Source organism: Mytilus galloprovincialis, chromosome 1 (assembly GCF_965363235.1).
Source record: "Mytilus galloprovincialis chromosome 1, xbMytGall1.hap1.1, whole genome shotgun sequence".
In the NCBI taxonomy this organism is placed as follows: Eukaryota; Metazoa; Mollusca; class Bivalvia; order Mytilida; family Mytilidae; genus Mytilus; species Mytilus galloprovincialis.
Window position 1 is genome coordinate 34,443,775 of NC_134838.1, and position 13,572 is coordinate 34,457,346.

At 32.4% G+C, this 13,572-nt stretch overlaps 1 protein-coding gene across 1 annotated transcript; it reads left to right on the forward strand.

Annotated features, from left to right (window-relative positions):
- Positions 1-2,043: 2,043 nt before the first annotated feature.
- On the forward strand, positions 2,044-7,281 carry LOC143072378 (small ribosomal subunit protein eS28). Its single transcript, XM_076247280.1, has 4 exons — positions 2,044-2,154; positions 5,503-5,550; positions 5,910-6,028; positions 7,201-7,281. Exons 1-4 carry the CDS (start codon positions 2,122-2,124, stop codon positions 7,202-7,204), a joined length of 204 nt encoding a protein of 67 aa, XP_076103395.1. The 5' UTR covers positions 2,044-2,121; the 3' UTR covers positions 7,205-7,281.
- Positions 7,282-13,572: the final 6,291 nt, after the last annotated feature.

Below are 13,572 nucleotides of genomic sequence, written 5' to 3' on the forward strand. Positions count from 1 at the left end.
CTATACCATTTATTCCGTTAGGAACATATATAACTGCAATATTTACAGGGCCGTAAATTACATTTAAGAATTGAATGCTTCTTTTTGTAAATTTATTGGGGTGTAAAAGCGTTGACCGAAGTACATTTTGTATGAAGCGCGGAAGCGCTTCATTCTAAAAATGTGCGCACGGTCAACGCTTTTACAACCCTATAAAGTTACAAACAGAAGCATTCAATACTTATAATTACATTTTTTAGCTATGATCATGAAAACACGTATTTTACATATTTTTTTATTTAATTCACCTGTGCACTTTATTTTTGGACCACGTGTTATCATGAATGAAAAGTTGTATTGAGCTATGCAACTGCTTACGGAATAACACGTGATGTGCAGTTAGCCAATCAGAATAAAGTATTATAATGAAACATACATCTAATGTAATTATAGAGGCATGTAGGCAGTTGCCTCCTATTGCGGGCTGACAAAAAAATAAATGGAGAAAAAAAACACTGAAAAGAAAAGATTGGTTAAAAACCATGCATTATTTTTATAGCACTGGCTGTTAGTTAAAACAACAAAGTGGTTAATCATAATAGCATGCAGGTGTATTCAATATTTGGATCTGAACGGTCGGTACCAAACTCAACTCCTTTGCACACATAAAATTTTCCCACCAAATACTATTGCATCTGCATACATAGAAGTGACAATGTTGGCAATATTGAATGCATAGAAGTGTTAAAAAGATGGGATTCGTCCAGTCAGAAAAAAATCACTTTAGCATTTAACAAAGCCAGAATAAAACTTTTTGGTGTATACAAATATTGTTATGTTTTAATAGTTTGAACTTGATAGATAAAATTATCAGTTATTGAGTATGCATTTTCATTTTAAGGTTTGAAAATTGTGTCTTTGAAATGAAGTCAAAATTAGGGTTCGATCTGGACAGCCAAATAAGCCGGATAAACCACAAAAATGACCAACTTGAGGGGGCTTTCATTTTAAGTCTTTGCAAAATTGTTCCTAAACTTAAGTAAAAATAGCTTGTAAAGAGTCATAAAGCAGGATAAAGCGAAAACAAATCTTTCTCTACCGGGACACGTAATACAACTCTGGTTTATAACTATTTTTAATATATTCTAGGCGCATATTTATTGAAATGTAACAAAAGATTAACAAGTCGTGTATTCTTGGGAGGTACATTGCATACGAGGAAAAGGCCCGAAAAATATCCTTTTCTGCATAGAATGGGTCCAATTTTTTTTGCATCGCTCCGCTCGGCGGTAATAAACGGCCTCCCCTTACAGGACAGGCAATTTACGGCCCTGCTTTCTCTACCGGGACACGTAATCCAACTCTGGTTTATAACTATTTTTAATATATTCTAGGCGCATATTTATTGAAATGTAACAAAAGATTAACAAGTTGTGTATTCTTGGGAGGTACATTGCATACAAGGAAAAGGCCCGAAAAAATATCCTTTTCTGCATGGAATGGGTCCAAAATTTTTTTGCATCGCTCCGCTCGGCGGTAATAAACGGCCTCCCCTTACAGGACGGGCAATGTACGGCCCTGTATTTATTCCTGTGGAAATAATATTCCAGAATATGTGTTCCTTTTGAAACTTATATTATGAAGGAACTTCTATTCCGTGACAGAACAAGTATATATATATAATATTTCTAAAATTTCAGCAGTTTGAAAATGATAAATAAGATATAAAACAGAAAGAACATCATGCAAAGCATACATATTGGTAACAAGCGCAGCATATCATAGCAATTTGTTAGCATCTTTAACCAAAAAAAAAAACAACATAAAATGCAGACAAACTGACATTTAAGATATAGTTGCTATTTGTTTTCATGCTTTTGTTTTAATTCCATCATTAAATAAATTAGTCATTCATCGCTGCATATTGCTGTTATTTACAATTTATTGCTTTGTTGTAAATCTTTACATGGTTTTGTAAAATTATGCAGCGAAGAACCGATATGCATAGCCATATTTTATGTCGAGCAAAGAAGCTGTTGTTTTCCGGATATTGGGGTTTGTTCCAAAGAAATACCAAATTTATCTACACCGGAAGCACGTGCCTTCTTTCTTTTCACTTCCGGCCTTGTAAAATTCACCAGCATGGATAAACTCCAGCCAGTAAAACTTGCTAAAGTTAGTTCATAAATGCTATTCACAGTGTTTAATTTTAACTTAAAACCTTTACACGGAACCCCTTTTACGTTTTAAGATATGATGTACAGATGCATCTTATTTTTTTTTCCAAATATAACATGACAACGAGTCAATGGCAGAGTTGTCCCTTACTATCCTGTAAATTATGATATAAATTATGATATAACCCATTTTAAATGATCTGCCTCATGGATTTCGTATATAAGCAGGCATTAAAAGGAAGCATCATTAAAATTTTCTGATAAAAAATAATACTCATTTCGAACAATTTACTGAAATTTCCATTGCGTAAATTTATTTACCTTTTTTGGTCAATCACGCGAATTTTAAGTCTAGCTACTATAGATCATCAGTTACAAATGGGCTTTGATTGGCCCAATTTGAGCAAAATTTTCTTTCCCTTTGTCCCTAAGCTCGAGGTCAAAGTGCCCTAATTCCTTCTTAAATCTTCCAAATTGTACTGTTATATTGACAGCAACTGTCGAAAAAGGGGGGTGTGTATTGGAACTATCTCCCCCCCCCCCCCCCTAAATAGCCATCCTTTCTTACTTTATTCACCGCTATGCACTATGAACTGTTATTGGACTTAAAATTCAAGCATTTTTGTCTATTAGACCATGAGGGTCTTTTGTTTGGAAACTACCATATAAGTGATATCAACAAGCAAATATTATATTATGCCCCCACCCTCCCCCATGGTGGAGGGGGCATTAAGTTTTATCCTTGTCAGTCTTTACATATGTCTGTAATCACTGGAGGCACACTTCATGTACACAATTTAATGTGAACAAGATGGTCTTTGATAAACTAGTAACAACCAAGTTTTTGAATACTCATGATGACACAGACTAGCTGCAGAACCTTGGCACTTTTGATCCTTTTAAGGCTTTTTGACAATTTGCAGACAAAATTTATTAAATAAATTAGTGCTTTATTTATCAGAAATACAGAAAATTAATAGAAAAGAGACAGTAGGAGACTAAATTGAAGTAAGAATATTGTAGAGGGAAAATAAACAGTTTGCTGAAATAGCCAAAGCTTCTGTTCTTTATGCTACTTTTATTAGTGGTTGAAAAGTGTTCTCCCCAGAAATGTAACTGAGAATACAATTAAACTATACCCATGATAACAGTTGTTTCAATTTATGTTTTCTATATTCATTTATAGTTGCAGAATTATTTTTTTCTTATTGGGTCAAATATAAATATATGTGTGGTTCCAGTTACCCTAGTACATACTCAACTCGAGAATGAATGAATTGTGTATAAAATGAGAAGAGAAAGTATCATATAGCAATAAAAATTCATTTTTTCTTTGTTATGTCTATGAAATTCATTGTACTCAATGAATTAGTTCCAGTTAATTCCTTATATCAAAATGATTTATATTTTTAACAAAAATTAAGTTTCGTAATGAGTATATATTAACAATGCAATTTCAAAAAGAATAAATTTAGTAAGTAGATAGAGCAATTTTCTTTTGAGATTGTTTTTTTTTTTTTTTGTCTTACTCTATTGTGCCATTTAATTTGTGCATCTGCAGGGACTAAGCTTAACACTCGCCCAGTCGCCCAAGGCGACCAGATTTTCGGCTGGGCGAATATATTTAATCATCCTGATCGCCCAGCTGGCGACTAAAACATTTTTTAGTGAAACCCATTTCTACCCTTTCCCCGCGATATCAACAAAAACTGTTCCCTAAAGGAAACCTGCTAGTCTTATTAAAGCGTGATAGTAAAATAGAAAAGATTTCTGAAAACCAGTAGGTTCATTATAATAATCCAAACCAAGTCGGACAACTATGTTATCAATACGAAGTCACGATATGGCATATACCTCCTTCTCTCAGCAAATGATCTTAACTCCTGTTAAATCATCTACGATTATTTCATTATTGTTTAGTGTTTTCTTTCAAACTGTTACAATAAGTATAACAATAGGGATGCCTTCCAGTTAACCTGGGAGTCATGACAAGCCTGTATTAGAAGGCAACTTGTCCCTGAATCGCTATTTACAAAATATTTAATGAAACAACGAAACACAAAATCTAGTAAATAGATATCCAGATATCTAGTTTGATATCCACCTTAATAAAAACTTATTGAATAATATATTTTTATTAACACTATTAGAGGATGGCATGGATTTGAAAGAGCACTTAATGATCAAAGGAACAGCCGTATTGTCTAAAGGTCAACGAATTGAAATTGAACTTTATGAAGGGAGACAATTTTGGTAGGAAATAACCTAAAATAAGTATTGTCAAATCTTAGGATATATTTCTGGTGGCAATAATTCAAATACTATAAAAGTACCACACACAACTTTTTCAAGACTCAAAACCTAAAAGTAGGATTACACAATATGGCTTAATTAGTATATACACTTAAGTTTTATTTTATTAGTATAACAATTGTTTGGGCTCCTAAAATTTCAACTGGGCCCCTGAAAAAAATATTTTAGGGGCCCTGGTGGCCCCTGGAGGAAAACAGTTAAGTTTAGTCCCTGATCTGTAGTTATTATCGTAAAATGCGGATTTTTAACATATCTGGCCCGGTTCCAATCCGTAGTTTACACACATATTTCAATGTCGGCCGTAGGAAAATTTACGAAAATAAACAATGTTTGACAAGAGATCGAGAATGCATACGATGCTTGTAATGCGTTAAAAGGATGTCACATCAACTAAAGCTAATTATGATCAGTTTCTAAAGCAGTAACAAAATTATTTAGCTCAAAATTAAAATGTTATACGCTCTAGATTGACAACTAAATTATTATACCGGAAGGAAAAGAAAGTAATTTTTTGAAAGTAGTTAAAATATACGACCAAACCTTTTTTCTTAAGGATAATTCATTTGTATCTTTGAATTTTCATTATGCAAACGTAGATTTCAAATTGTTTAATGATTTTCTAATTACGTTCTCTGCATGTTGAAATTTACGATTTGAACATGTGGTATAAGTCATGTCACAAGTGTCAGCATGGGGTATTTGTATCCAAACAGTTATTACCCAAAGGGCAATTAACACCTATTTAATCACTCTGAATTGCCTCTATATATTATCCCATTTAATTAAAGGGATTGCAATTTAAGGTGATATAATTTTTATGATCACAAGCGGTAATTAGATGAAAGTTCAAAATATCGCACATGGTTTTACGATAGATACAATGAAAAATACCATCCTCAAAATAATTTTAGCGTTGAAAATTATCATAGCATCACAGGAATAAGATATAGCGTCACAGTGCTGCGAAGCTAAAACGGCCTGGGGAGAACACTGCAATGTAGTACATAATAAATATTTTATTCCTATTTTCCAGGTCACCAAAATTTTGGGCAGAACAGGATCACAAGGACAGTGTACTCAGGTATTTATTTTCTTTGGGAACATTAAGATTGTAAATCGGTTTTACTCAAAATGAGACTATCATCTTCCCAGGGTCAATTATTTTGTTTCTGTCAAGATGCATGTTTAGTTAACAAGTTTAATATTGTCAGAAAATTTTAAATGTAACTTTTTTCTTCATAAGGTAAGATATATTTCAACACTTTCATGCACATGTACATGTATTAAAACATTTAGATTTTGAGCTGCAGTTGACAACATAATGACAATGAATGAAACAAATTCTTAAGACAAGGAACAATTATTTTTAATATAGGGATATAAGATACTCTTTTATTTTAAAGTTTTTTCAAGCCATGCATCATTTAATTTTCATTACAGGTCCGTGTCGAATTTTTAGATGATAGTAACAGATCCATCATCAGAAATGTTAAAGGTCCAGTAAGAGAAGGAGATATCCTGACACTGTTAGAATCTGAGAGAGAAGCCAGAAGATTAAGGTATGGGACAGCAGTCAAACTTTTTATGCCCCACCTACGATAGTAGAGGGGCATTATGTTTTCTGGTCTGTGGCTCCGTTCGTCCGTCTGTGGTTCTGTTCGTCCGTCCAGGTTAAAGTTTTTGGTCGAGGTACTTTTTGATGAAGCTGAAGTCCAATCAACTTGAAACATAGTACACTTGTTGCTTATGAGATGATCTTTCTAATTTTTAAGCCAAATTAGACTTTTGACCCCAATTTCACGGTCCACTGAACATAGAAAATGAAAGTGGGAGTTTCAGGTTAAAGCTTTTGGTCAAGGTAGTTTTTGATGAAGCTGAAGTCCAATCAACTTGAAACTTAGTACTATTGTTGCTTATGATATGATCTTTCTAATTTTAATGCCAAATTAGATAATTACCCAATTTCACGGTCCATGGAACATGGAAAAAGATAGTGCGAGTGGGGCATCCGTGTACTTTGGACACATTCTTGTTTGTAATTGTTTGATAGTATTATTCTATAGAAATCATAAATCAGTAAAAGATATGCTGAAACGGTATTTCCTCTATTTTTTATTCCAAAATGAAAGTAATGTCTTAAAATGGAACCAAAAATCGAAGCTTTATACTTTTGTTGCAATTTATAAAGTCATATAGTGAAGAATATACACTTGTAATGTAGCATAACATGGCAAAATTTATTTGTACACAGATATATTTTAAAAGGCTGTTTATTATGGAATATTATCCTTTCAATAAAAAAAGATAGATATAAAAAGATGTTGTATGAGTGCCAATGAGACAACGGTCCATCCAAGTCACAATTTGTAAAAGTAAACCATTATAGGTCAAAGTATGATCTTCAACATGAAGCCTTGGCTCATGTATATTTGTTCAAAATGTATCATTTAAAATTCCTAATGAGTTAAAAAAAAAAAATGCAATAATTTGTAATGCCATTATTAATTTGAAAAAACCACTGTTGATATGATGATTCCAAAACACAACTTCTCATCCATAATATGTATTTGTTAAATAGCTACCAGTAAATATAGCAAAAATCTTAAATATCTGATGAAATAATTTTGTATAAGTATGATTTGATAAGGTTAATATATATCCCAAAACAAAGCCATTTATGGGGTGCATCATGTAATTACATGTGCCTAATGTCTGTATTTTTTACTTTTAGGTAACCACAGACGAACAAGAAATGGTGAAGTGGTTCTACAGATAGGACTGTAAAGTCTGAATAAATCTTAGAAAACCCTCATTGTTTATTTAAATTTTCTCCATAAATTGTGACTTTCAGGGGATTAATCTAGTTTGAATTTTACCCAACATATTACATATTATATAATTCACACCAGGCAACTTTTTGCATTATTAAAACATAAAAGAAACAAATTTTACAGGTGTATCTTTTCATATAAGGGTAATTGTACAGAACATTTTTACTTGAGTAAAGATTAAAATGCTCTACTGATTTGATGAAACTTTAAATATAAAAATAAGAAGATGTGGTTTTATTGCCAATGATACAACTAGTCTATCCACTGAACTTCAAATGAAATGGATGTACGCAACTAAAGGCAAACATACAGCCTTCAACAATAAGAAAAACCAATACTGGATCAATGGCTTTAAAAGGCCTCAACATGAAAAATATACATTACATCTCAATAACAAAGACACTGAGTACATATGTGGGACTACTTCCAGTAACTGACAGCTAGTTCAAAGCCAATTACAACTAATGAAAAAAAAATCATGAATTCAATTGATTTAGTGTAAAGATGTCATTAACCGTCAGAGAGAAAACATGACATTGTGCAATGCCACACTATATGTATGGACATATGAAAGTACATAGGTATGCTGATTCATGCTTACAACATTTGGAATAAAACTCGAAAATACCAGACTGATAATCTTACATCAGACTACCTTTTAAAAAGACTCATCACTGAGGCTAGAATCCAAAAATGTAAATGCCAAATAAAGTACACTGAAGTAGAATTCGAAGGACCCAAAATTCTGAAAGGTTTTCCATACATATCTGGTCATCTAGGACAAGTTTTCTATAATGGTCAACCAAATCATGATGTCTTCATAAATCTTTATGCCCCCGCTGCAGTGCATGGGGCATTAAGATTTACCTTTGTATGTCCAAAAACATGGGTCCCAAAGTTGGTTAACTTTAGTTCGTCTCAACCAAATATTATGAAACTTGTACATAATGCTCATTTCCACAAAACACAGATCAAGTATGAATTTTGGTGGCGTTTCTATAATCGTTCTAGACAGGGTTAGCAAAAACCCGGGTTGTATGAATATTGCCCAGCCCAGTGGGAAAACCTGGGTTTTACAGGGTAATACTGGGTAATATGAAATACTGGCCTGGATTTTAAAGAGTTTTCTGTGATAAAAAACACAAATTCAATACATTTAAGATCTTTATAAACACATTTATTTATAAATAAGTTTCATACTTGTTTGAAGAGTTTTATAATATAAGTGTATACATTTGAAAAAGTATTATTTAAGCAGCTCTGGAGACCAGGGTACATGAAGACACATTAGACAAATGTAAATAGAAAAAAAGCCTTCTGTTTAGATTGGTCAACTGCTAACATTCATGTAAAGCCAAACAAATCATTTTTTTTTTTCAAATGTGTGTAACTAATATTAAGAATAAACAATTGCATGTAAGAAAAATTACTGTCCCAAAAAATAATTTATATGCACATCACTAATTAATAAGTAATTATTGAGATAAGAACACATATGTTTATATAACAATAATCAGCCTTTTCATTTCTATAGGTGTTAATGACATGACCCTGCAGGGTGTTTATTTAGCAATATGATTATATTTCTATTTGAATTTCAATTTACTTAAACACTGGAATGAAATGTTTTTTTTGCAAAGTTTGGATTATTGAAACAATGCTAGGAAATTAATAAGCTATTCTAAAATGTGCAAATCTTGTATTCTGCCCAATTAGAATTAGTGTAGAAATGAATGAATTTGAATTTTCAATCTTCTAGCAATGACTCTCAATGGTTTATCTGTATAAAATGTATATATTTAGCTGTAATACTATGAAACTAACATAAGTCTTTACTCTTTTGTGTTGAAAAAAAACTTAAAAAATCGTATTGCCCACTAATACCCATTTCAGGGAGTATTGCCCAGCCCGTGGGTAATACTTTGCCAACCCTGGTTCTAGATTTATGCCCCTTTACAAATGGAAAAATTGCAGATTTTTTCCTGATCTTACTTTTAGATTGCCTCAACAAAATGTTATGAAACTTATTAAATATGCTTATTACCACAAAATACAGATCAAGCCCTTGATTGGGTGGCATCATTTACTGTTCTTGAGTTATGCCCCTTTAGAAACATAAAAAAAAAATGCCTGAATTTTGTTTCCATTCTCTTAACTTAAGGAAGCCTCAACCAAATGTTATGAGACTTGTACATACATTTTTTATATGGCCGCAAAAATTTTAATTTTTCGTCGTATATTGCTATCACGTTTGCGTCGTCGTCGTCGTCCGAATACTTTTAGTTTTCGCACTCTAACTTTAGTATAAGTGAATAGAAATCTATGAAATTTTAACACAAGGTTTATGACCTCAAAAGGAAGGTTGGGATTGATTTTGGGAGTTTTGATCCCAACATTTTAGGAATTAGGGGCCAAAAAGGGCCCAAATAGGCATTTTCTTGGTTTTCGCACAATAACTTAAGTTTTAGTAAATAGAAATCTATGAAATTTTGACACAAGGTTTATGACCACAAAAGGAAGGTTGGGATTGATTTTGGGAGTTTATGTTCTAACAGTTTAGGAATTAGGGGCCCAAATAAGCATTATTTTTGGTTTTCGCACAATAACTTTAGTTTAAGTAAATAGAAATCAATGAAATTTAAACAAGGTTTATGACCACAAAAGGAAGGTTGGTATTGATTTTGGGAGTTGCGGTCTGAACAGTAGGGGCCAAAAAGGGGCCCAAGTAAGCATTATTCTTGGTTTTCGCACCATAACTTTAGTTGAAGTAAATAGAAATCTAAGAAATTTAAACACAAGGTTTATGACCACTAAAGGAAGGTTGGGTTTGATTTTGGGAGTTTTGGTCCCTACAGTTTCGGAATAAGGGGCCCAAAGGGTCCAAAATTGAACTTAGCTTGATTTCATCAAAAATTGAATAATTGGGGTTCTTTGATATGCCGAATCTAACTGTGTATGTAGATTCTTAATTTTTGGTCCCGTTTTCAAATTGGTCTACATTAAGGTCCAAAGGGTCCAAAATTAAACTTAGTTTGATTTTGACAAAAATTGAATCCTTGGGGTTCTTTGATATGCTGAATCTAAAAATGTACTTAGATTTTTGATTATTGGCCCAGTTTTCAAGTTGGTCCAAATCGGGTCCAAATTAAACTTTGTTTGATTTCATCAAAAATTGAATAATTGGGGTTCTTTGATATGCCAAATCTTACTGTGTATGTAGATTCTTAATTTTTAGTCCCGTTTTCAAATTGGTCTACATTAAAGTCCAAAGGGTCCAAAATTAAACTAAGTTTGATTTTAACAAAAATTGAATTCTTGAGCTTTTTTGATATGCTGAATCTAAACATGTACTTAGATTTTTGATTATGGGCCCAGTTTTCACGTTGGTTCAAATCAGGATCCAAAATTATTATATTAAGTATTGTGCAATAGCAAGAAATTTTCAATTGCACAGTATTCAGCAATAGCAAGAAATCTTCAATTGCACAGTATTGTGCAATAGCAAGAAATTTTCAATTGCACAGTATTGCGCAATAGCAAGAAATCTTCAATTGCACAGTATTGTGCAATAGCAAATATTTTCAATTGCACAGTATTGCGCAATAGAAAGAAATATCTAATTGCACAATATTGTGCAATAGCAAGAAATTTTCAATTGATTGGAGTTATCTATCTTTGTCCAGAATAGTAGTTGAATCAACTTAAATCATTGTTTTTTACAATATACAATGTATATTCACTTTTACTACCAACTGATGAATTAAAACAATCTTTACCATTCAGTGATAACAAGCACCTTTTGTTACATTTTAATATTTTATGAGTTTGTTCCTTTACTCATAAATGAGTAGTTATTGTTGCAAACTCCATTAGAAATTTGAATTGAGATCAGTTTTGGTAAAAGGGAAAGGGGGATGTGAAAAAAAAATGGGGGGTGGGGTTAAATTTTTCTCATTTCAGATTTCATAAATAAAAAGAAAATTTCTAAAAACATTTTTTTGAGAGGATTGATATTCAACAGCATAGTGAATTGCTCAAAGGAAAAAAAAGTATTTTAAGTTCATTAGACCACATTCATTCTGTGTCAGAAACCTATGCTGTGTCAATTATTTAATCACAATCCAAATTTAGAGCTGAATCCAGCTTGAATGTTGTGTCCATACTTGCCCCAACCGTTCAGGGTTCAACCTCTGCGGTCGTATAAAGCTACGCCCTGCGGAGCATCTGGTTACTATTTATTATCACAAAAGTCAGACAGATCTAGATTAATTATTAGATGCTTTCAAACAGTTATTTTTACATGGCTGTGGTTACAACGATAGTTGTTTTTTTTTTTTGTAAAATGAGCCAGACAGAAATCAAAGGTAGCTGGATAAAGAAAGAATAAAAAAATCCACTATTAAAACAAATAACAAAAATGTATAGTCCTTATACAAAAAATGTAAGAGGTTTAGTAGAAACCTGTGTCTCAACTGCTAAAAATTCTGTATTTTGTTCATATATAAGCTTCTGTACTAAACATATAAATTCCATAGATGTTTGACAAAGTTCATGATGAACCCCATACTGTATCTACTTGTTATCTGTAGGAACAAAACTGTGTTCATTTATCAGTTAAATACGAAAAATTGAAATAAATATTTTCAAAATTTTGCTCTCCAGAATACTGCATTTTCGTCGTATTAACCTTCTGTCTAAAATTCCATGAAGGTTTGACGTCTAAAAAAAATTTGAACACAGGCTGAACCTAAATATTCAATCCGGAATATGTTCGCTCGACAAAAAGGCAGCAAGAAATCTGATAAAACAAAATATCACAATAGAAACGGCACACTTGTGTGAATGGACAGGTATCAAAATTGTACAAGAGTGGTTACATTGACAGGAGATGAAAATTAGTATAACTGTTGAGAGCGATAATTGGAAAATAGATGATACATATATAACATTTAAATTGCAAAACAAGACTGAGGTTCATATACTGTACGTTGGTTTGCACCAGATTACAATGCAGATTACAAAAATCATATTCAATTCTAAACACTGGGGTTTGATAAAAACTGGATCATGCCACCGCCTCCGAAAATCCACGGTGTTTACGGTTTACATAAACATAAGAAAAGAGAAAAAGTATTTCATCCTTATGGTCAGATTTGCCTTAATTACACAATATGAATGGCTATGTTCAATTTGAATCGTTTATTACTCTTACTGTTTTCAATAAAATAAAATATTTTTTTTTACTGAGCAAAACCCGAATGCATTTGGAAATACTCATATGTTTGCCAGGAGTTCGGAAACATGTCTTTGGCTGAAATCTTACAGAATTAACTGTTTGTTGAATTATCACAGTGTCCTATTTTTTTTTTGTTTCCGAAATTCATCCATACATAAAAACTATGTTCAAAGTGTAAAGCCGAATGGTTGCTTATACTTTTTCGGTATGTTCTTTTGACCCATTCAATACGTTAGATCCCGAATTCAAATAAAATGTTCTCCAAAACTGACACCTTCAAGATGCCTGATTTCTTGATGGGTCATCATCTTTGTTTCGTTTGGAGGATATGTTATAAACAAATAATCTTGTTCTCATGGGAACCAGTGGAGTTTCTCTTCTTGACGGATTGTTCCTTTACTCATATGTGGTAGAATTATTTCAAGAGCTTCTAAAGAAGAATAAGAAAATGCTAGCATTATCCTTAACTATTTTAAGTTATGTGACTATGTTGAACATCTATAAATCCAATCGAACTTAAAATAAAGGACACAACAGACAAAGTTAAGTCCGTTGCTTCATATCTTGACTTGCGACTAGAAATTGACAAATACATGTCGGTTGAAACAACATTTGATACGAAAGAGATGATTTCAGCTTCCCAATTGTTTCTTCGACTTTCCAGTTTGAATAGTCCTTTACTTTCTTCCGCATCTATTTTAGCGAATAACAAATCGGTTATAATATTGATTACTATAATTTGGACATTTGCAAAAACTATTCTAATATTGCAATAGAAATAAATGTTGCATATTGCAAATTCAAATGCCTATGTAACTACTTTGATCTACTTTAGTTTTATTACACTATAAAAATACTGTAACCATACCGCGTTTTGTCAAGTCAGACAACTTGGAACAAGTGATGTTCGTTGTTGTTTGACTTTGTACGTTTACCTTTGTTGGTTTGTCTTCGTCTGTTGCTTGTCTTTGTCTGTTGGTTCGTTTTTTTTCCTTTGTCTTTGTGGTTTGTCTTTGTCTGTAGGTTTGCCTTTGTT